Source organism: Lynx canadensis, chromosome E2 (assembly GCF_007474595.2).
Source record: "Lynx canadensis isolate LIC74 chromosome E2, mLynCan4.pri.v2, whole genome shotgun sequence".
Taxonomy (NCBI): domain Eukaryota; kingdom Metazoa; phylum Chordata; class Mammalia; order Carnivora; family Felidae; genus Lynx; species Lynx canadensis.
Window position 1 is genome coordinate 30136537 of NC_044317.1, and position 24439 is coordinate 30160975.

A 24439-nucleotide genomic window follows, 5' to 3' on the forward strand; every position below is an offset into this window, starting at 1 on the left:
ATGCTTCTCGCAGAGGACTGGAGACAGCAAATGAAGCCTTAGTCATACACAGTTAGTTTCAAACTTATGTTACTGCTCACAGGGAGAAATCAATGTACAGTATATTAAAAACAATCACCACGGCCCTTCAGTGATCCAATAGTTTAGCTTTGAATGCATTCAAGCTAATGGGGGCTTTAATGGCTTCTGACAGATCATTCCATTGATCAAGAGGCATGTATGAAATACGCTGCCTACGAAACTCTGTTTTGATTTTGAGAAAAAAGAAAAAAAGAGAAAAACAAACCCCTAAACGTCCATGGTAAACAGGCCTTGATTGTTCACATGTTCACCGAGGGGCCGCTCAGCCTGACCCTGGTAGGGAGCAGCGGAGGGGACAATGGGAATCCTATATACCTGGCTTGCTTTTCCCCGACCCTAATCAAGGTATAATCAACTGGAAATCTCCGTCTGAAGCGTTGGGGGGCCGGGGGCAGGAGGGTGACCGGAGGTCCAGTGTTCTGTATGGGATGAGTTACGGGGGGTAGCTGTAGCTGCTCTGAGAAACTGACTCAGCCCTGCCGGGGCCCTGGGGCTGCTGGGTTAACGGTGGGTGCTCCCAAGTGAAAAACAGGATTCCCTCTTCGGAAGGACGAGCAAGGTTTTCAGCTGGCGACGACAGTTTTGCACAGAAACCAAGGAAAGAATGCTCCCTCCGTGCGGGTGTGCCCCCCCAGTGCGGCACCTGCCTCTCCGCAGGTACGGGCATTTTCGCAGGGGGCGCGAAAACTTTTAAAAGGGGCCCGACACGACTCTTGGGCAGAAGTTGTTTCACATTCCCCCGGTGTTCCAGCCGCTTGTTGGGGCCTCGCCCGTGAGGCGTGTACGGCTCCCGCCTTACACCGGCCTCGCCTGATGGGAAGTGAGCAAAATGCACGCCGATCCTTCCGTCTCCCACCCAAATCCGACCGGTCCCACAAAACAAATAATCACAATCTTGCTTCCTTGCATTTGCACGGGGCTCCCGCGTTTTACAAGCGTTTCCACTGCCGTCTCCATTGGGGTGCGGTGAGGACTTTCTCCTGTGGGGTCCCGTTCAGCTCGCAGACCCTCTCCCTGGCTCAGAAGCTGGGAAGGGCAAGTAGGAGGCCTTTGAAATGGGCACCACTCAGGGCATGCTAATCTGTGGTCTTTATTTCATCGTTAATAGCTAGCAAGGCTGCGGAGAGACTTCCTGTGGCCAATCACTAACACTAACGAAGCGGGTCAGACTTGCTCTGAGCACACAGGGTCCGGAACCACCGGGCTTTTCCCGAACTTCCGGGAGAATGGCCTTGACCTTTGTGTCCCCATCCGTGGGGGCACAGTGCTGTCCTAGGCCAGCACTTCCCATCCCTCAGCAGGAAGCGCCCGCACTTACCAGATTAAAAAGCAACAGGAAAACCTTCGTGCTAGAAGCACTTCATTTGTATTGGTGCCATGTTTAGTGAGTGGCTTTTGTAAAATTGATGAATTTTGTCTAAAGGCAAGTGCAGACAGGCAAACAGATCTGTATCTGCTGTTATCCATTTAGCTTGACACCCATGTGCAGAGGAACTATTTTCCCTCGATTCTTTCACGACTGATGAAAATTAAACGCGGGCAAAGTCACGCACTGCATCATTGGAAAAGAATCACTGAATCTAATGCTGGAAGTTAATTAATGCTTCCCTCCCCTCGAAACAGACTGACCCTGGTGCTTAGACATTCAGAGTCGATAAACAATTGTTGTACACAGATCATCCATTAGAAGGTGGCGGCAAGAATTTTTTTTTTTTTTTTTTTTTTTTACGCAAATCTAAAATCGCAACGGGTGATCTCATCCCGCTGGAGAAATGGGAACACTGAAGAATCATTTTTCACAGTTATCTCATTTATAAAAACTTCCATGCCATCTGCCCAGGAACACAAAACAAGACCAAACAAAAACAAAACCAGGAGCCGTGAGGTGCAAACGGGAGAATATAAATCGTAACGGATGATTCCGGCACGAGGTAGGAGACCTGACGTGAATCGCTTAACATGCACGGTCGCGGGGACAGAGCAATCCAGCGAGCGGGGCGTTACCAGCGTCCCTGTTACATAAACGACGACTGGGGCACAGAGAGGTCGAGGGATTTGCCTGCGTCACGAAGCGACAACTGCCATCAGGGGAAACTGGGAGGATGACCGTTGTAGCTCACACCTCACTGAAGATCTACAGACGGCAGTACCGTGAAGGCCTTTCTGTGCCACTCCTCGATCTTGCCAGCCATCTCAGGGGGGGAGATACATTACCATTATTCCCATTTTGTGGACAAGAAAACAGAGGTTTGAACGGATGGTAGCCTTAGAGTCAGACCCAGGGCCAGGATTCAAACTGGGTGGGGAGGTCCGCAGCCAGAAGCCTCCATGGCTGCCCAGGAATCAGAAGGAAATCTGGTTGACGGTCACGGGCTAAATACGACAGGGGTGCAGAGGGGACCAGTTTTCAATCACGGGGGAAGGGGCTGGGCAGGTTATCTGGAAGGACGTCTTGCCTCCAAACGGTACGGACAGCATAGGAGTTGGGACTGGCCTGTGTGGACGGGGGCCGGGCTGGGGGGATCCTTTTCCTGACAACCTCTGAAGCCGGCCTCGGCCTCCGGGACCCAGCAGTCGCAGGTGGCCCCATCCTGCAGGAAGTCATTACTAGTGCCTTTCCCCTTCCCCACTCCAGCTTCTAAAGCCGCCCGGCTTTCCGGCAGCCCCCATCGTCATCGTTACAACACTCCTGGGCCTTTCCTCCCCCTTTATGGTTGTCAAATTGATTTCACCACCGCGGCACCCATGGCTCTCAATGAGACTTAATTAAAAATACCATTTAATCACAAAGTAACAAAGGCAAACCGAATAAATGGCATTACCACTTCAGCACGTCCAGATCCGCTCTCTCCTCTCCTTCTCAATCTGCTTGGATGAGAATTGCCTTTTCAAATAAGAATCCCCCCCGTCTTCCATGCACTTGCCTCTGACAGATCTCCAAAATAAACAGTATTTAGCGTGGCATGGATCCAAATGTATGCAATTTGCCCAGTGGTAAAATCAGCCTTAACTAGAGCAGGAGAAGGGAAAAAAAACCCACCAAAAAACAACAGTCGCATTCGAAATTACCTTCCCCCGAAACACGCAGACCTGCTGCTGCATGTGGGGTGTCCATTAACTAGCGCCTATGGAATCTCATTTCCAGCATCCCTCGATTCAGTTGGTGATGGATTTAGAAGCTTATTACTAAAATTGTGTCACAAGCGATGCCATGACCCCGCTCTTTTCTGTCTAGCGAGCTCCCCTGGGTGGGAGGCTGCTGAGGAGGCCACCGGGGGCGGGGGGGGGGGGGGGGGGGGGGTGGGAGCTGTTTGCAGTGAGGCAGCAGGGCGAGGCGCCCCTTCATGCACTTGGAGGCATCTGCAGGACACCTGCCCCTTGTTGAGATCTGCGCTTCGGGTGTGGGGTCCCAGTTAGAAAGCGGTGCCTTCGGGCGGTCCCTCGGCTCTCTCAGAGACACTGTGGAGTGCCAGGGCCATCATCTCAAAGCACAAGAATATCACGGTAGGCTGCCCCGCCCCCTCCCTGCGTGGGACCCCTTGGGTATTTCTTGGGCACTTGGGACCAAACCTACAAGCTCCGGAGCTGCCTCTCTCCTGCTCCTGCGCTTTCCTGCCTCAGGGCCTTCGCGACCACGGTTCCCTTCCCTGGAAAGCTCTTCCCCATCGCCTGTCACCTTCTTTCCTTGACCGCCTAATCGAAGCCAGCTGTCGTCAATCCCCAGCACCCAGCGGGTTCCCTTCCTGGAACGTACGACCATCTTGCTCTTCATTTGCCGGTTTACCGTCCGTCTCCCCCTGATAGGCTCCTGTTTGGGTCACTGCGTATCCCTGGCAGTCGGCACGGGGGCTGGCACAGAGGAGCCCTTGGAAGGCAGGGACGTGCCTTGGATGCTCGGGGCTCACCGCTGCCACCGAGGTGGTCAGGAAAGGTTTGTGGGAGCGAGGGAAAGGTCTGAAGGGAGAGGGAGTCAGGAGGACCTCAGCGCACAGGGATGTCTCTCGTCAGATCACTTTTCTCAGGACGGCTGGGCCCAGGGGGTGGGGAAGCCGGCAGGAAGCACGGAGGGGACAGCTCACTCAAGGTGGTCCCAGGGCCAGGCTTCCTACTCCCTCAACCACGCACACGGCCCCTGTTCCCAGGTAAGTCCTTCCCTGGCTCTCGGGGGGAGAAACAGGCCTTCCCTTGGCCCTGCGGGAACGGAATTGATGGCCGGTGCCCGCCGCAACCCACTTTTTATCGTCTCTGGCCGTCCCTCCTTCTGCCCACCCGAAACCTCCCAGTAGAGACTACGTCAGCCTCGAACGCGCTGAGCTCCTGCTTGCCGAAAGCCATCATTTCCTCCGCGAAAACGAGATCTCCCCTTCTGGATTCGCTCCAGGGAGTGGTTCCTCCAACCCTGGCTGTGCATCACAGGCCCCACCTGGACTATCTCCACCGACTAGCCCCACCCAAGCCCAGGAAGCAGGCCCAGCCACCAGCGTGCACGGAGGAAAGAGCGGAGCGCCTCTCTCGGGTTCTTATCTTATCCTTTTAATAGTTTTATTGTTTATGAATGTTTTATGAGGTACAAGACATATTACTACAAGTAGTTCACAAATATAGCTCAACAGTCATCACACATATTGGGGTTAAGCACTAAGCATGATCATCTATTTCTAAGGCAGGGGTGTAAGCAAGCGGGTTTGGAGAGTGCTGACACCAGGGGTCGGGTTTAGGATCAATGGTGATAGGGAGCAACAGGGGCCATGGAGGGCTCACATCCCGCCTAAGAGCGAGAAGACACTACTTAGCTCATCGCCAGGCCAGGATGGAGGCCTAGGACTGCCAGATGTTCGGAATTTCTGAAGAGAATACGCACGCTTTTACTTTATACGAAATCTCCCAATTTTTAAATACTGGCACCTAAGGAACTTTAACACAGAACAAGCGCTGGGACTAAAGAAAACAGGAGGCTACGCGGCCTGGGTTCCCCGGGCTGCGATTCCTATGCGCCACACGCTCCATACCTCCGCGATCTCGTTTGATCTCGACAAGCGCCCGGGGAGGCGGCACCCTGTCTCTCGTCTGCTGATGAGGAGACCGAGGCCTGAGAGAACGGAGTCTCCAGACGATGAAGCCCTGGCTTCTTTGGGTCACACGGCCTCGCGGGGGTTATCTCCGCAGAAGTGGACGCTACCTTGAACCAGGCAGGGTCTAATGGCGGGACGGAGTTTGGTTCTCCGCGCGCCTCTCAATGGGCCGAACAGCTGCTCACCTTCCAACCTACCGCTGTAAACCACTACAAGAGAAGGCAATGGGCTGGGGAGAGGGGCTAGCTACTCTCGCGATTTCCGGGGTCACCGAAGGGCAGGAGCCAAGCCAAAAAGGGACAAAACTGGTACACGGGCATGGGAAGGACGGACAACGTCTACGTCAGGCCAGCTTTACCGACACATAATAATACTAATATGCACTGGGTATCTAACTACCTGTCAGAATTCGTTCTACGCCTGTAGCCAGGTTATTCCACTTCATCTTCCCCTCGTGAGTCGGTGCCTTTCGTGTCTCCATCATACAGGTGAGGAAACTGAGGCACGGTGACGTGCCGAAGATCACAAAGCCAGTGTGTGTTTTGACCCAGGCACTCTAAAACCAGAGCCCAGGTTTTAACCTCTACTATCCATCGCCCTTCTGATGCACCGCTGTCATCAGGACGGGGCCCCGGGGCTCCTCAGGCCTCGACCTACCACCTATGAATGGGGGTGATTCTAGAAAAATGCATGTGCAGGCTACATCCATGAAGCAATGCAAACAGGGCTGGGTCTCTTTCATTAGATCAGGGAAACTTCCTCACGACAGATGTCGAGTGCATTTTAATTTCTGACGCCTCTTCATTCCTGGGGGCAGATAGAGAACTCGTAACTCGGGCTTTTATGGAGGTCTGTCTCACAGAAGGGCAAGTGGCAACTCTTTAACGACTCGTTCCGCCCATGGGGGTAGGGACTACAGACAGTGGAGAAGAGACTCTCCTGCTCTCAAACTTTTTACGGAAGTGTGATCCAACGGAACGTTCTATGATGATGAAAAGGTCCTGCATCTGTGCTGCCCAATACGCTAGTCACCGGCCACATGTGGCTATTAAGCACTTGACATGTGGCTGGGGCAGTCGAGGAACTGAAGTTTTGATTACAACTGAAATGGAATTTAAGAAGCCACACCCAGTTAGCGGCTACCTACTGGACAGCACAGCCTCTAGATGACGTCATGAGAAACTGGGCAGAACGGATCTAGATTCCATCTTCCCCTGGAGGACTTCAGAGTCTTCTACTCTAGAGTCTCTGAACAGGTTTGGGAAGGTGGAAAGGAGGATGGGCTCTGTCACAGGCTGGGCTCACCTCTGTCACCATGGCCCTTGGGAGACGAAGGCCTCACCTTAAAAATCCAAGAGGGGAACAGTATTTTGGGGGCAGGTTCTTGTTTCATACCGAATCAGATTATAACACTGCGTCATTTTTTTAAACGTTTTAATATTCATGGGCTCCATTCCCTACTCTTTCCATCTGGGACCCAGGTTCTACAATCTAAAGGCCAAGTCTACCCTTGTCCAAGCCCATGACATGGTCGGAGGAAGGAAGCCAAAAAGATCTTTTCCTCCTCCACCTGAGACTTGTGCTCCTTCTAGGGTTTGGCTTCCAGAAGCAGACCTCTGAGTTCTGAAACGGCGTCTGTGAGATCAAACGGCAGAGGCATCGAAGGATCATCCTTTTCCCAATATGGCCGACATTCTGGCTTCTGGTCCACAGGTAAGGTTCGGGCAATTCGGGACTGGCACCTGGAAGAATAGGAAGAGGTAATTAATCCATGGGAAGAAGCTCCTAGAAGACTCAAACCCGTGTGCAGTTTGGAACGACATTGCCAAACATTCCAAAGACAATCCTCCACGGTGGTGGTGGTGATGAGACGAAAGAATCATGAGTTCACCAGGCAGAAAGCCGGTGCCTCTAAGACAGAAGAATTGTTCTTCGTGGTGCCGGAACCGCTTTTTCTTTTTTCAATTCCCTGCTTCGTATTATCTCCAGTGGCCTCCACAGAAGCCAATCACCAGGGAAATTCAGTTACTCTGCCTTTAAAATGGTGAATTATTTTTTCATTATCTCAACCGTTATTTAAAGTGTGTGATTAAGCCATTATCAGATTTAAATGTTTGTGGGATTTCGATGTATCACTAGATTACTGGGAAAGATTAAATTGAATTTACTGCATTAAAACGTCCAAGAATAGATTAAACAATATTACAGGCTGGGATTGACTTTGGAGATTCTAGAGATTTACAAGTGTCCCAGCTTGCTGTGCTCAGAAAAAGGCACTCCAAGGAGAGACCGATTTATAAGGATATATGCAAATAGAGGTTAATAATCATTTCCACTGATGAATAGGTGGGGAAAACTTCCACAAAATTAAATTAAAAGGCTAGCAAGAGTTACTCCCTAAGGAAAACACTTAAATCACGGTTTTTATTAAATGGATTATTCATCAATAGTAGAGAAATTAATTATCATATGCAACTAAATTATAGCCTTGTAAGAAAAAAAAAAAAAAGTTGGGGCGACACCGTCACCCCCTGGCAGGCATCTACCTCTCAGAGAGACCGGCTTATTTAAAATTGGTCTGGGAAAGCCCAGTGGCTTTGGCTTTATTTGTCTGCGAAACGAGGATCAGAGAGCATGTAATAAGAGAATGCAACAAATTGCAGTGCGAAATGAACAGTTTCCCTCCTGTCTGGGAGCGCAGGGCGGTGGAAGGGTATACGCTCAAAAGAAGTACCGTGAGTCCACTTGAAAGAGCAGGAAGAGTTCCTCCCCGCCCCCACCACCTCTGCATTGTTCTCTAAATCCGTTAAAAAGTGGTCCTGCCCACGGTTTGCCTTCCGTGTGGGGCTAGCTATGAAGAGATCAAAGAACGGAATCTCCTTGGCCCTCGTTCCAGGCGCGGTGGTAGAGAAGGTTCGTGACGAAAAGACATCGTCTTCTCTGGGGAATTATTAATGGTGAGGGGATCCCCGCGGGAAAACATACTTCAACTTTATACCTATTTTCTCGCGTGGTTAATTGCTATACCGGCATCCTATGCACTCAATCCGTCGTACATTACACATAACATTCCAATATATCTTCGGCTCTCCGCATCAGACCCTGATAATAGCGTCTGTTAACATGCGCTAAGTACTATTATGTAGCACATCACTTCATAAATAATAAGATTAGCTGACCTCAGGGCCCCAAGAAGAGTAATGTGTTTAAATGTTCTCATTATTTATTTAAAACAAGAATTAAAGCAACAGAAGCTGCTTTTGACAATCCTCTTAGCATAAATATTAAACTGTTTGCACTGATAAGCCCCACACAGCACTAAAGAACAGAGGGTGCATTCTGCAGGCTACTTAATAATAGGTGTTTGACACTCTGTCGCTTGCTGTCGTGGTTCTGAGGGTGCATCTCTGTAGTTCTAGAGACAGTCTCTAAATCACATGAAAGGCATGGGAGGGAATTAATATTCAGGGGAAGCTGCGACTAATTACAAAGGAACTCGGCACAGCTTTGCAAATTGCGCTTTCTCTCTGCTTCAGAAGCACAGAGTGATGCTCAATTTACTAGGTGGGGAAAGTTATTCCAAATTGAGCATTTCAACCTCTCAGCGGATAAATTATCTGCGCGCACATTATCCTGGCTGGCAGATTAAAGGGCTATGATAAGTGTCGATCCACCTAGAATATCATAAGGTTTGTAAAAAGTCAATAGAGATGCTTTTTCACCTGTCAAGCGGGTTTGCCCCCTCACTTTGAGAAAGCGTGACAAACATTCAATCCTCTGCTGCAGAGGTTGGCTTCGGCCGCGTTCCAGAAGCTTCCCACCAGCTTTTCTTCTGGGTAAAGGTTTTCTTCTGGTTCTGCGATGTTCTGCGACCCAAAGCCTGGCTGGTGCGGGCACCAGCTCCTTTCCATCCAGGCCCCGAGAGCCTAGGAGCTGTGTACATTCGCTGCCTCCCTCTGGGCTAAAGGTAGAGCCCTTGGTTGGGTTTCTTTAGGGTCTTAATCCAGATTTTTCAGGTCGCTTTGAAACTCCCTTTAATACCAGTGCTCCTGGCCAATTTCCAGAAGGTGGCGATGGGGCCCAGCAGAGGGCTCGCTGTTTCGGGTGATGCGTTAACCCACAGGAGAGGACGGTCACGGCCACCTCAGATCGAACCGTCTGATTCGACACCGTGCCAGACCGCGGAACTTTCTGAGAAAGAGGGGACTGAGAATTGCTTGAAGGCACAGCCCCTTTTCAGTTTTAACTTCTCTTGCTCAGATCACTCATTCTGCCTCTTCTTGGCTCATCTCCTAAGACGGGGCAGGAGGGAGGTCGAAGCGTCGTGGTTAACGGTGAGCGAGTGGGGATGATGATGATGATGCTAACACTTACTTACGGGGCTGTTGCAAAGGTTAAATCGATTAATACACGCGGAGTGCTCAGGACACTGCCGGGCATGCAGGAAGCACTCAGCAGATATTACATATTATTACCACTGCCGTTACTTCTACTATGAGCACGAGCGAGGGACAGATGGTAAAGTCAAGCATAGAGCAAGCTGCCTGTGGTCCCTGTGACAGTGCCCTCCCTTCATACCAGCTGAGTGGGGGGCCTCCGGACTGGCTCTCTCTAGAAGCTCTGGAGATTCGGAAGCAGTTCTTTCTGGCTCGAGCCAAATGGAGCCCGTGGCTGAATCCTATCGCAGTGTGATACTCCAGGATGCTGAGGTGTACGTATCCAAGCTGCGACAGCTTTCCAGTGACGGGCGAAAACGCTCAGATTCGGAAAGACCCAACAGTTGTTCCGGAAGACCTAGAATTAACAAAAGGCGCCGTCGTCCGACTTTCTGAGCGGCGGCTCTTCCAGACTGACTTGGCATTTGCGGGAGAGAAAGTCGGATTGTTGCTTAGCACATACGCTCTACGGTATGCAAAATAAAGGGGCCCTAAGTTCTCTCAGGGCGTGTTTTAGGAATGCTGACCCCGGTGAACATTTGCAGCCTGTGTCTATCCCTACCTTCCCGCACCAAGAAGATGGGACTTTTCCTGCAGGCAACCTGTCCCTTCCCCATGCTTGGCCACGTGGTCTGGTGGGATCGGCTTCATCTCTACAGCAGGGGACAGCCTTGACTGGCTCCACCCAAGGAGCACACCACACTCACCCAGCCACGGGAAGAGGCTTACGGGGAAGCACGTGACCCAATCCAGGGCCAGAGTGAGACACTAAACCAGAGGCCTGGTGTGGGGGCTGCGGCAGAAGCCTCTCTCATCTCCTGTGAACCATCAGGGCTCACCCTCTGGGACCGCCGCGGTCATTTTGCTACGCGGGGCAAGGGGCTGGCTCCTGGGTGATACTGTTCACGGCTGGATCAAGCCTCACTTGAAGCCGGGTATGCTTAGACTTTTTTCAGTTTCACAATTCGTTATTGAGTTAGGGTTTCCTGTCACTTGCGACCAGAGAGTCCTGGCTGATATGCTGGCCATGTTCCCCACCTGTCAGTTACTCCCCGCCCCCTCCCCCCCCCCCCCCCGCCTTCTACTACAACATCCGTGTGCCATGGGCCTGCCTGCCAAGGGGACGTGGACGGTCTTGCCTCCAAACTGAGATGCGGCTGACGACACAGTGTAGTGCGTGCAGGGACCATCCGGGTATGACGGCATGAAAACGCTGGCTTTTGGTTTTGGTTCAAATGGTGTTTCTACTTGAGACAAACTTCTACCCAGAAAACAAGGGGGGTGCTGCTGTCATCCAAATAGATCTCTGCACGCAGATAAGCTGGTTTTAATGACCACAGCTGGATGGCTTTTCTCAAGAAGGTTGAAAAAAAAAATCTCCTTAAACTCCACGCTCCCAAGGAGAGTAGATCATTCTGGACCCACTCAAACAGTAAGAAAATGATCTTTTCCCCTTTCAACCTTGTTCTCTCTATTCGCATCCTAAAATCCTATTTTATTCATTTAGTTAAATTTTAAGTGTTTATTTATTTATTTTGAGAAGAGAGAGAGAGAGAGGAGGGGCAGAGAGAGAGAGAGGAGAGAACCTCAAGCAGGCTCCACGCTGTCAACGTGGAGCCCGAGGCGGGGCTTGATCCCACGAAGCGTGAGATCATGACCGGAGCTGACACCAAGAGTTGGAAGCTTAACTGACTGAACCATCCAGGCGCCCCAAGCAAATCCTGTTTTTAATGCTTCTTGGTGAGCAAATGAACTTGAAGCTACCCAGAAGCCCCCCGGCCCCTCGTGTGAAGCATTACCAAGAGAGCAAAGGAAAATCACACATGTGGCATCTCTCTCCCTCTCGAATGCACTTTATTTTGATTCCAAGGATGCTATGAGCCACCCCCAAAACCCCTCGATACTAGGAATGGTTCACCCCGAAGGACCTGGTGACACGACAGGAAGCAACGGAAAAGTGTTGGCTGGCCGATGGGAGCAGACTCTCTCCCCACAGGTGTAACTCACACAGGGCCTCAGCCCCGCTGATTTCCCCCGGGGCCACACTTACATCTGGGTGATCCGGATTTCAGCTACATTAGCGAGCACTGGTCACCGTGCTAAAATTAACCACTTTAGCTAAAGTGTGTGTTAATTATGGGTATGCAAGCAGTCAATAAAAGGTTAATGCAAAAGTCAAAGGATAAATTTCTTCCCTTATTGCATCACTTCACAGACTAAATGACTAACATTATACTTTGTGTTTTTAATCAATAGGTTTTACAGTAATGTGCTGGCCATTGATTTTAAGAAAACATATACGGTCTTCCTCCTTGTCCCTAAATTTTGCAACAAATAATGAAGGACAGGTAGCATTTACATAACTCTTGGTGACATGATAAAGATTTCAGGAGAAATGGTTTCTGCTGGAAGATTCGGCAAGATAAGCCAGCTTCAAAAAAAAAAAAAAATACAGAAAAACCCAGAACTTGATGGGGAAATATTACTAGCCACACACTGCAGAGCGGACAAGAAAAATAAACTCCTAAGAGGGAATCTTTTAGTGGGGAAGAAGAGAGCAACTCCTGATTACAAGAATTACATTCTGTATATTGTTTCAATGTCCAAAAGACTCTTAGTACCCAGCACTGTGTTAGTTCGAGTTTTACAAACTAAGGGAGATGGGGGAGGTGGGTATTTGATCCCCATTGTGAGGGCTGCCTCACCCACAGTTAACTGACGGAAAGTGGGAGAGCCAGGCCTGGGCCAGACCTGGGCATCTGGCTGGCTGCCCCTTCCACCACATTCCACTGTTGTCATGCGTTTCCATGTGGACGAAAGGGGCCCTGTCCCCTGACTACTTAGCCGTTCTTGACAAGCTTACATATTCAGGAGATTCCAAACCATTTCAGGGAGGGGAAGGAGGAACAAAGCTTTTTTTCCCCTTCAAGTTCTAGAAGGACTATCATTATAGCAAATGACTGACAAAACTTCCTTTTCGTTCTGATGACTTTGAGTTTCGCCATAAGCATCTATAAAGTCTGCAGAAATGAAAGACACGTGTTCATCTTCTAAGAGCATAAACTACTTCTGATTGTGCTCCTGGGAAAAATCTCTCAACCTGTTAGTTTCTTAGATGTTACAGGAAACTAGTGCTTCTCTGCTTCACTGGATTATGGGAAGATAAAACCAAATATGTATACAAAAGCCCTTTAAAATGGGTAAAATGTCACACAGATGTATAATTATGCGTCGACCTCCTTTTCCTCTATGTATAGATACAGGTCCTATTTTATTTTAATTTTTGAGAGAGAGAGAGAGAGAGCCCGAGAGTGTGAGCTGGGGAGAGGGGCAGAGGGAGAGAGAGAATCTTAAGCAGGTTCCCCACCCAGTGCAGGGCCCGACATGGGGCTCGATCTCACAACCGTGAGATCATGACCTGAGCCAAAATCAAGAGTCAGACATTTAACTCAGTGAGCCACCCAGGAGCCCCAAAATACAGGTCCTATTTAAAAGATACAACTCATTATTCAATGTTGGCCAGAGGCGCTTGTAACGCTTATAAATAAAAATGAAAGAAATCACATTCCTAAAGGTGAGAGTGATTTAAACTACCAACTTCAGGGGTGCCTGGGTGGCTCGTTCCGTTAAGCGTCCGACTTCGGTTCAGGACATGATCGCATGGTTCGTGAGCTCGAGCCCCGCGTCGGGCTCTGTGCTGCCAGCTCATAGCCTGAAGCCTGCTTCCGATTCTGTGTCTCCCTCTCTCTCTGCCCCTCCCCCGCTCATGCTCTGTCTGTCTGTCTCTGTCTCTCTCTCCCTAAAAAATAAACAAACGCTAAAAGAATTGTAAACTAACAACTTCACCAGGAAATACCCCGTGACGAAAAGAGTACACTTCTCTTCAAGTCAGAGTTTTTTCCAGAACTGTAATTTACAACGAGGAGTTGACAGTCATTCTGGCTGATGTTAAACAGGAGTCTGTTTTAGGATATCAGCCACATCAGAATGCACTCCCTCAAAGGATATAAGCCAGCATGCGAGGCTTCCCATCAAATCTACATTTAACTTGCAAAACCCAGTGGCCCGGATCAGCATGAAAATAGCGGGAAGTAAGGATATAATTGGGCAACAATCTCCTCTATGGCCTCTTATGCTTGGGAGGATCGGAAAGTTCTCCATTCTTCCCTTCTCGACGGGACCAAGAGTGCTACAGCATCTTGCCACCCAGGGTGATTCCAGTGTCTAAACAGAAGTATTTTTCCTATACCATACAATCTAAATCCTGGACAGTACCTTATGTACAAGTTCAGGGATTTTCACACATAATTCTCACTCTCCGTGATGTCTACCTTAAACACCACATTTCAAATCTAACCTCGAGTAAGAGACCAGTCCACTGCACTGGTTTTGCTGGGCTCACTAGGCTTTGCTCCAAATAATCTGTCTTAGTCATGAGAAGAACACACAGTCCAGTTTATCATAAGTGACGCTTTTCGAAAGAAGAGCGAGTGAGCTAACCAATTCAGGAGTGGTCTTCTCGGACTTTCCGTCACTGCCATCACAGCACCGTGGACAACTCTGAAAATAAAGAGCTGCCCTGTCATAGCTACTTTGTCTACTTTGACAAAGCTGGTTTTATAAAATCAGCTTCTTAAATCTGTATAACTCAGTTTACCTACTGCAGAACCACCAAGCAAATCCAATTGCTAAATGAGCTTCAACAAAGGGCATGTTCACCCGCTCTTTGAAAGGCTTTTAACCTCTTGCCTCTGTACCACATGTTAATGTTTCCAGATCAGTAAAGTCAACACACATCAGAGTGAGGAAAAGCCAAACTTTGGCCCGTGGGTCAGCTTTTTTTTTTTTTTTTTTTCCTCTTTTCTTTTTTTCAGATCAATATACCCTTTTTTTGTTGGTGGTATTTTTCAACCACAACCACTTGAGAAAGTAGGCTTGGCTTCACTTCTGGTCGTATAAGAGTCTACTCGGGGGGGTTCACACTTCAGGGAAGACGTGAAAAGCCTGACAGAAGAAAGAGTCTGCTTAGGTGTGTTAAAAACCAAATGTCCCCACGATGCCTTGGAATGCCTGTGCCCAATGCCACGTGGCGAACCAAGCCGTTTTTCAAGCACGGATAAGCCTGCTGTCTACCCGCAATCAGTCAGCGTACTCTCGGGGTCCGTCTACCCACTGGGAAGTGAAGGGAACAGTACTGGCAAGGCCCAGCTGTTGGCAAGGACTTGTGTTCTCCACATCTGTTTGGGACTCCAAAGGCCTTCTCCAGCTAAACAGTGTTTTTCACAGTTCGCAATTCTTCTACTGCCTACGATTTCTCTGAAATGTAACACGCATACGCTATAGAGCCCAATAACCATGAACATTAGGGTTTGGGGTTTTATTTTGTGAAGTGAAGGAAAAAAACCATACAGAGTTCCAACTTGGGACTCCAAGGGGAGAGTTCTTTTGAAAAGGGTTTCCCGGCCCCCTGGCGCACGGACCCGGGGCTTCTTCCCACTCTACGTCACTGCTAAGAGCCCCCCCCCCCCCACCGGCTAATGGCGGACTCCACAAAAGAGGGGAAGAATCTGGGGTAAGGGATAACGATGTCCTGTTCGTACCTCGGGGAAGTCAGGGGATGAAGAGAAATGGGTCAAAAGAGCCTCTTGCTGGTATAAAAGTCGGGGACGCTTTGTGGCAAAAGAATGGCTCGAAGGCCCCTCCACTCTTTCCTTCAGGTCCAGGAGTACCTCGCCCTTTTCCCTTCCACTGCTAGCACCTTCCGCCTCCCCCCGGGGCTTCTTCCCAGCCCGTGACTATACTGTGCTACCCTCACATCTCCTTACCCCTCTGAGACTGCTTCTTTGAAAACTTCAGACGTTCTTGTTGCTAGGGGAGGGAACTATAAAGAAATTCTATCTTACGCCAGTGGCCCTCCAGTGACATCTCCCCTCAGACCAAAGGGGGAGTAATAATGCTAATAAAAACATTACAAATAGCCCATAATAAATACCGAGTGCCTGGCACTTCATACGTCTCTTTAAATAAAGAGTTGTCTTCAAAATGGAAACTGAGGCCCAGAAGATTAGTGGACTTGTCCTCGATTCCACAGCCAAACAAAGGATAGAGACAGGACTTGGCAAAGCCACCTGACTCCAAATCTCAAGCTCTTTGTATGATTCCAAAATACCAACATCAGAAGAACCACTTTGGGTCCTTGTCGAAAATACCGTTTTCCAAAGGCATCTAGCCCCAGGTCAGACCCTCCAGAGGAGGGTCTGGTCCGTCGGCAAGTTTCACAAGGGACTCTTCAGATCGGGCCAGTTTGTGAGAACAGCGTACCATGTCAACCTGTCACAAAAGACCACAAAGATGCTCAGGTGGAACGTGGGAGGGGGGCCATGAGGGTGTGTCTGGGCCCATGAAGAGCTCACATTAGAGTCGCGTCCGTTTCAGAGGACACGGGACTCAGGCTTGGCTCTTAGAGCCTTGCAGCGTGGCTCCCTGAGCAAACAACCGGTGACTTTGCAGGGTCTGGCACATAGAACAGGTCTCTTGGAGTCCTTCCCTTACTCTGGGGACTCCGATAGGCCCGTGGAACCATTTAACATGCGAGCCTGCTTGACCTACCGCTGGGGTGTAAACCCAGGGGGCAGAGGATTGAGAACAATTTCATCCCGAGGTTCGTTTGTCGGCTTGTCAGTTATATAATGATAGTGATGAATGGGCTACCTTGACAGCTCAACATTTAGGAGCTGCTGACCTTTGGTCTCTGGTCACATGATAGGGTCACCTGAAACTTGCATGACTTCTACCTGGCCAAGGGTAACAATATAAAGGTCAAATAGGCTGGACGATTATATGTATCAAGTCTGAGGCAGCTTGGTCAGGAGCTTTAAGAGAGGCCGGGTTGGGTTCCCCAGCACACAAAGCTATGGAATCATTGCAGAAATGTGCCCAACAAAAGATATACAATTTCAAAGCAGTCTAGAGTAACTTTCCTTGCAAGGGAATAGAATGAACTCATTATTTTTAAAGGGCAACAATGAAAACAAACACTTTGGAAGAAAATATATTCTGCCAGCGACTCTGCCATTGGGAGGGAAGCATACAGGGCGTATGACTTAATGAGTGATATTAATGCTATCCCTGCAGCATGGCAGAAGGTCCAATTTGATGGAATTACTGGAACAAAATCCCCACCGGCTAGCATCAAGCCCTCTTTTCTGCCAGAGAATACGGTTTCTCTGCTGTCCTGTCAGCACAGTATCCCACAAAGGACCGTGATTGACAAAAGATAGCCCTTTCCAAATTTCAGGACTTCCTCGCCGCTTGAAACTTACGTCAAGTTTGCATGGGACAGTCTCAAACTTCAGAAAGGTTCCAGAATAACTTATGACCATCAATTCAAGGCGGCTGTGATTTTTAGACATACCATTATATATATACACACACACACACACACACACACACACACACACACACACATATATACACACACACATAATATGTATATACATACATAGGTATATATATATACATATTATGTGTGTGTGTATATATATATGTACATATATATATGTTTCTTCTGACAAATCTGAAGATTTTGCTTTTTGACTATTTGATTAAATTCCATTTACTCAGAATCTGACAATAACAGTCACGTAGGTTACGGATACACTTCTGAAAATGAAAGCTGACAGGCCAATGTCACTGATTTGCAGAATCTAGAAACTTCATAACCCATGCAAGAAGCAGGCATTACGGAGAAATCTGATTTACGTCAAAAGCCTGGTTTCTACAAAGGATTTTTCCCTGCAAAGTCAAAGACCGACAGACAGACAGACAGCCACTGAGCATAATCCACTCATACTCCTGAGAGATGAGCCAAGCAAAGGACAATGGCTTACAGAATAAAGGGCCAGCTGTTCTGACTTTGGAATGCTCATTTGAGTTGTAAGCTGTGAAATAAATTTGAGTTGATGGTTCCCCCATCTGCTCACCTGTCAGTCTATCTCCACTGTACTGCTGTTTTTAGAAATACTTCCGTGTAACCCGCTTAATTGGTTTTGGGAGGCCGAGAAACATCTCCGAAATTTATTTTAACCTTATTCCGGACATGAGGCTACTGGGCCTTTGTTTCTCTTCTCTTCCTTAAAGAACATTCACGAACAGGTCAAGAGCACTCCCAGGAGAAAACTCGGGGCGGCCCAACACCAACGGGGTGGGGCAAACTCAGAAGTAGAAAACGGTGGGCCAAAGCGAAATGCCGATTCATCAAGGGCACACCAGCCTTCCGATGAGTTTCTGCTCTGCACTGCTTTCAAAGCTGAGTCAAAGTCGAAATTCTTACAACGGTCCGCAAGTCCCTTTGTGACCTACCCCTTCCCCGTGCGGCTCTCTGACCCTCAACGCCTTCCACCTTCTCCCACTGCTTCCTTTGTGCCCGTCTGTACTGGCTCGTCTGCTCTCCCTGGAACAGGCAAAGAACACTCTCAGGGTCTTAGTAGCTGCTGTTTCTTCTACCTTGAAAATTCTTCCCCTAAAGACATCCATGTGGCTTGCCCTCTCAGCCTTCAGGTCACTGCTCAAACATAATCCAATCAGTGAGGCCTGTCTTGACTGCCCCACTTGCGACAGAAACATCTCCCCTTCCCTCCAACTCCTACCCTAGTGCTCCCGATCTTCTTTCTACACAACACCGAATACCGTTTGGGGTGTGTGTGTGTGTGTGTGTGTGTGTGTGTGTGTGTAAAATAAGCTCCCTGAAGACAGGGAGTTCTGTCTGCTTTGCCCACTGCTGTCCCCTCCAAGCCTACGGCAGACTTTGGCACGTTGTTAGAGCCACAGTAAACACAGTGGAAAGCACACATGATTGCAAAGGACTTGCATCGGAACCTTACTTCTTTAGAATTTCCCCGCTACATAACCAATGTTACAGTAACAACAGTAAAAGCACAAGGCGCAATCAAAGGAGGCCTAATACCACCAGGGGCCACTGCTCGTGGAAGAACACCGGTCGGGGAATTCAAGACCCCCAGCCCTGCCACCACCTTACCCTGTGGCCTGAAGCAAAACCGTGACCTTCGGCTCGTCGGTGCTCAGGTCTGTAAAGTGAAGGGTTGCGTGAGACAATCCTTAAGGTTTCTCCCATCTCTAGAAAACGGGGATTTTACATACCAACATGGTTAACCTCCAGACACCTTATCTCACGTGACCCTCACGATGAGGGTAGGCAAGACAGGTGTTACCCTTTTGGGGAGACAGAGGAAGCCGAGGTCATGCTTGCTCCGTAAGTCACGATGCTGGGCCCAGAATGGAGGTCATTTGGTAGTCCAGCATCTTTCCTTTGAACCGCACTTCCTCTACTGGTAGAATCGAAAGTTTTACCAGTCACTGTTACTCTGACGCATAAACCAATTTTTCGGGCAAGCCCTAATCCCCTCAGAGGTAATATCCATGTGGGTCAGAGATTCCACCGGGCTCTCTTCTGCTCTAGCCAAAGAAACCACGGATTCTCCGAGCTGCCATGTCATTCCAAGACCAAAGGGAGGATCGGAGGTAAGACACCGCTCTATTTGCTTAGGGAGGTTTTGTGACGGGAAGAGAATCACACTTCCTTGCAGCTCTCCCGTCGAAGGGCAAGACGTCCGTGCAACTGTGGCCTCAGCGCGGCTGTGCTAACAAGGCGTCTGGACTCCAGAGATGTTGGAGACATCCTAGTCTTAAACCCAAAGCAAATCCCCATCTCACAGCCCCAGGAACTGAATGGCACTGTTTCTGCAGCTAACCTTTAGATAGTAAAAATCATCTTGCCCGTATAAATATCTATGCTTCTGGCTCCAGTGATGAAGGATCACAGTGTAGCTTACTATGTGCCTGCCCTACTGATGAAGCCCAGATTGGGGCAGAGAGACTATTGTTATTTCTCTGTGCATTCATTCATTCGTTCCTTCATTCATTATTCAACAAATACTTATGAGGTACCAGGATCTACAGATAGCAGTGAACTAGGACAAAATCCCAAGTGTCACGGAGGTTACGTTCCGGTGGGGGAAGACAGATGACAAACACGTGTATTGCTTATAGACTTTGCATTTAGCTGCCAGCAAGAGGGTCTAGAAACCGCAGTGCCTACAGAAGATGGAAGTCTTTCACGTTAAAGGAGTTTGGGGAGGTCATGGGACAGCAGTCCAGAGACATCCAGGACCCAGGCCATTCCCTCCACTTTGCTGCTCTGTCATTCTTAGCTGACGGCTACTATCCTTGAGCTCACCTCATGGTCCAGGGCACTCCGGCCACCGTATCTCCAGTCCCAGGGAGCAGGAGAAGGGGCAGAGGGGTAAAATGTGCGCTTGCCACCTCCTTTTAAGGGAGGACAGGAAGCCACCCCTGCATCTATCTCACTGACTAGAAGCTAGAAGGGGCTGGGAGTGTAGGTTTTTAGCTGGATGCACTGTGTTCTTCCCTCCTCTGTCAAAACCAAGATTCTACACTTAAGGAAGAAGGAAAGAACGGGGGCAAGACGAGAACGGTTCTCTGCCACACAACGGAAGCAAACAGATCCCAAGACGGTTTCTGCTGGAGACAATTGTTCTGGAAAGGTGAGGGAAGGGTGCTGGCCACAGGGGTTGTGCTAGGTATCTCTCCGGGGGGGGGGGGGAGGAGTATTTTAGGGGACAAGTTGGGCATGTTCTAGGGGACAGCAAGGAGGCTGCTGTGGCTGAGGGAGGGTGATGAAGGGAAGGAGGGGAGGGGATCAGAGGAGTCCAGGGTCTGGGAAGCCACCGTCAAGACTGATTTTACTGTAAGCGAGATGGGAAAGTACGGGAGGGTTTCATGCAGGGGAGTGATAGGATCTCTGGCCCCGCACTCTGCAGAAAGCTCTAGAACTCCTTTAGGAATCGGGTCGTCTCATGAGTAAACCCCTCTGCTTGACCCACACGCAGCGTTGGCTTGATGAAGCAAAATCTCCTCCTTAAGACTCTTTCCAGGCTGACAGGCTACTCCCCACTCCCCACGCCAGGGCTGGGAGGGAGGAGGGCCCTGAACCTGACTGTCCTAATGGCTTTGATGCCTTGTTCCCCTTGCCGTGGAACAGAAAAGACGAAGGAGCGCCGAAACCTCCCGTATTCCCAAGTTCACCCAATGTGTATCTTCGGAACTCAGCTCACAACCATTTTATGCCCCTCTTTTTCTCTGGGGGCTGTGGATTCAGGCTGAGGAAGCAGGGTAATCCTATCCGCTGGGAGCCACGGAACACTGAGCGGGCCTCTGAGTCAGCGCTGGGTCTGCTTCTAAAGTGACTTGGTTTGAAAGGGGTTTTTAAAACTCGCACTTCAATAGAAGGCAGACCACATTCTGAAGTCCCCCAGCCCGGTTTTGCTGCACCGCCCGAGACACCGCCAGTGCTCTCGGAGCCTCGGGAAGGAAGGCTGAGCTGCCAGGGAGACTGCCTTAGGGTTGTAGTGTGGCCTCCAAACTGCAGGTTAACTGGGTGGGCTTATTAATTAATCATCACAACCATAACTGTCCCGCCTGGGCATCTCTGCAGAGAAAGCAAGTGGGGAGATGAGCCGCGATCTATTCATTACTTAACGGTCTTGTACTCCCGCGACCTGAATGGGAGGTCGAAAAATCTCACACTTCAGGGCTTTGAAAGCTGGGGCTGCGGTTCCTTCGCTGTCTGGGTGATCTCATTCTCCCAGCACCAGTGTTCGCTTGGGGGGTGACCTTGGGAAGGGCACTCAGGCAGTATTTGCTCATCTGTCGAGCGGAGACAGCCCCAGGGCCCCGGAGTCACATCTGGTAAATACTCACGCGTGGACCAGTACCGGCCACCTCATCTCACAGCCCCCTCTGGCTCCGGGGAAGAAGGCTTTTTACCAGTGGGGAAGACGAGCGGGGCCACGTCCTTGCCACGTGCCAGCTAGGGACGGGGGCGGCGTGGAAAGACGAGAGAGTCTTTGCGCAGGAAAGACACCCGTAAGGCCCTCACTGTGGATCCCGGGCGCTTTCTCATTTGCCAAAATTCAGAAGGTCAGAAGGAATCAAAGGACGACATCTGCTTGTGCAGAATGTCATTATAGAGGAGTCTGGGAACAAGAGGCCTGTTACAAGTTCCTGAAGGCAGGCCGATTAATGGAGAAGTCCGGCTCCTCGCTGAGCATTACAGGAGTGGGGTCAGCTGGGACCGGGCCAGGGCTCGCCAGTGAGTCAGGACAGCACAGCAAGGACTTGATTAGCTGCTGTAACTTCCTGCCCCCATGCCTGGCCTGCCAGGGAGCCCCGCTTCTCGGCGGACTGCTAAGCTAGAATTTACACTTTTTGGAAGAATGGTTCTGCAGTCAAGGCCACCTGGGAGTCGGCACAGAATACCTGACTGAGGGTCCACTATGCTTTCTCTGCAGCAGCAGCTGGTAGGTTAGCTCGAGTGAGACCCCGGGACCTGGGAGACCCGCTGTCCCTCATTTAAACTGCACTTCCTAGCTGGAGATTGACTCATGAAGGTTCTGGTGCCCAAAGGCAGCCACTGGTAAGTTACGAGTCTGGGGTCCTATGGACAGGCGCCACCCGCAAGCGGCCTGCCTGTGTGGTGTGAATGGAGGGGCACCGGGACGCCACAGTGGGCTTACTCTGGCTCCCGACCAGTGCCAGGAAGCGTACCATTAATTCACTTCTCGCAGGTGAAAGGGGACAAAAGCGGGGAAGGCGTTTCGCAGCGCAGCTCTTTCTAAGGAGGAGAGTATTCTGAGTCGCCTCTCAGATCACGCTGTTTCTTGGTGCACGTGAGCTCTGCGTTCCCTAGGGCGAGCGGGAGAGGTGGGGGTCTCCAAAGCCCATTTTTAGCTTCTTTACGGTTTCACCTAGGGTGGACCACGTGAACAGCCTTCTGGGAGAGATTCGTTTGGGAGGCCGGCGAATGCAGACTAGAAGCCATTTAATTGGTTCCAAGTTAATGTCCTTTTCCAGTTGGGTCTTGTGTAAGCACCTGGGAGTTATGGCCACTAACTGAACATGATTTATAAAGTTCTTTCCCAGGAGAAAGGTCTCTGGACAGGCAGTGAGTGAGTCTGTGAATTATTTCTCCGCAGTGGTTATAGTTGGAGGAGGAAGGAGCAAGTTCAACCGTAAAGAACCTGAAACTCTCTCCAAGAAGGGAGGGAGTTCTCTTTTTGCCAAGGTAATTTTTGACAGCCCTGGCTAGCTCTCGGAGACTTCATATTTGACAAACCTCTGTTCTTAGGAGCTAATCCTTACCTCATATTGCCTCAGGTTAAACAGACATGAGCTCAACACTTCTGTGCCAGAGTCAGGAGACTCGAATCCAGGTCTTGGGAACCTTAGTTCACTGTGGGCTTGCTTGCTTTTTCTTTTTTAATGTCGTAACTGTTAGTAGCAAACCGTTTTTAAGGATCTACTTTATGCCAGATGGGGTTCTCCGTGTCTTTCTCACATAATCCTAATAACCCTATGAGGCTGGCACGATTATCATCCCCATCTTACTGATGGGAACAGCGAGGCACTGGGTGCTTTTGTAATTTGCCCAAGGTCAGAGGTTGTGAGTGATGTGGCCAAGATATGAACCCCAGCACTCTGGCCTCAGAGCCATGTTCCAAAACCACTACCCTCTGACATTAATGAAACAATGTACCCTTCCAGTCTGACACCTAATGATACAGAAGCGTTTATATAATGAAAAAGCACGAGTCTCCCATCTAGGGCTGCCCAGCTGGCTCCGCCGGGAGAGCCTGTGACTCTTGATCTTGGGGTCATAAGTTCGAGTCCGATGCCGAGTGTAGAAATTACTGGGAAAAAAAAAAATGTCTCCCATTTAGTCCATCTCACCCTTGGACTTGTTTCTAATGCTGCTATTTCGTGATTTGTCAACTTCAGGTACTATCTGTTGGCTTCCTACAATGGTACAGGAGGATCTGGCTTGTCCTAATTCTGCGTATGTGTGAGTGGTGACTGTGGAAACCAGTCTCCAGACATGACCCTCGTGCTTTTTGGAGTTAAGCCTCAATGCAAGAAGGCTGTATCTTGGCCACAGAGACCACATGGAAAGGCCACTTGGAGACAGAGAGGCCTTAAAACATAGAGTCTCACTGAATCCGGCCTTTCTGCCCCAGCTGCTACAGACCTGACTAGAGTGAGGGAACACCCCCAGTGAGGCCAGCAGAAGAAGCTTCTATCCTTGGGCCCCAGTCAACACACAGAAAGCCTTCTGTGAGAAAATAACAGCTGTGGCTGTTTTAAGCCACTTAGTCCTGGGGTGATTTGTTATGCAACGAATAACCGAAAATAGTGTTTTCTGTATTTTTAGTTCCTTACCTGGATCCCTCTGTAACTGTCGATGATATGCTTACATTCTGTATCTGATTCCACTTTTTTTTTTAAATAACTAATGATGCTAAACATCTTTTCATGTACTTGTTTGCCATTTGTAGATCTTCTTTGGAGAAATGTCTAATCAAGTCCTTTGCCCATTTTTAAGTTAGACGGTCTTTTTGTTGTTCGGTTTCAGGAGCTCTTTCCCTGTTCTGCACATTAAACCTTTATCAGATACACGATTTGCAATATTTTGTCCTTATTCCCAAGGTTGTCTCCTCGCTTTGTTAATAATGTTCTTTGATGCACAAACATTTTTAGCTTTGGAGAAATCCAATGAAACGAAGTTGAAGGAATGTGAAATACCCAATGTTTCACGTACTCTGGAAGGATACTTTCCAGAGGCGTGCTAGTCTCAGGTCAGTTGCTGGTTTTCACCAAAGCAAACCTCTACTCGACAGCACTGTAACTGAACTTTGAGTTATTCCCCAAACCTGACAGTAATTAATGGGAGCTATTTAAAAAATCGTCGTCTAGAAT

General features: G+C 49.4%; 1 protein-coding gene across 1 annotated transcript in view; it reads right to left on the reverse strand.

The window, feature by feature from the left end:
• Positions 1-4593: 4593 nt before the first annotated feature.
• FTO (FTO alpha-ketoglutarate dependent dioxygenase) overlaps positions 4594-24439 on the reverse strand; it is a 392115-nt gene continuing 372269 nt past the window's right edge. Inside the window, exon 9 of the mRNA XM_030299609.1 lies at positions 4594-6895. Within this exon, the coding sequence (XP_030155469.1) occupies positions 6742-6895 (154 nt within the window). The 3' untranslated portion in view covers positions 4594-6741. The remainder of the gene's footprint in view (positions 6896-24439) is intronic.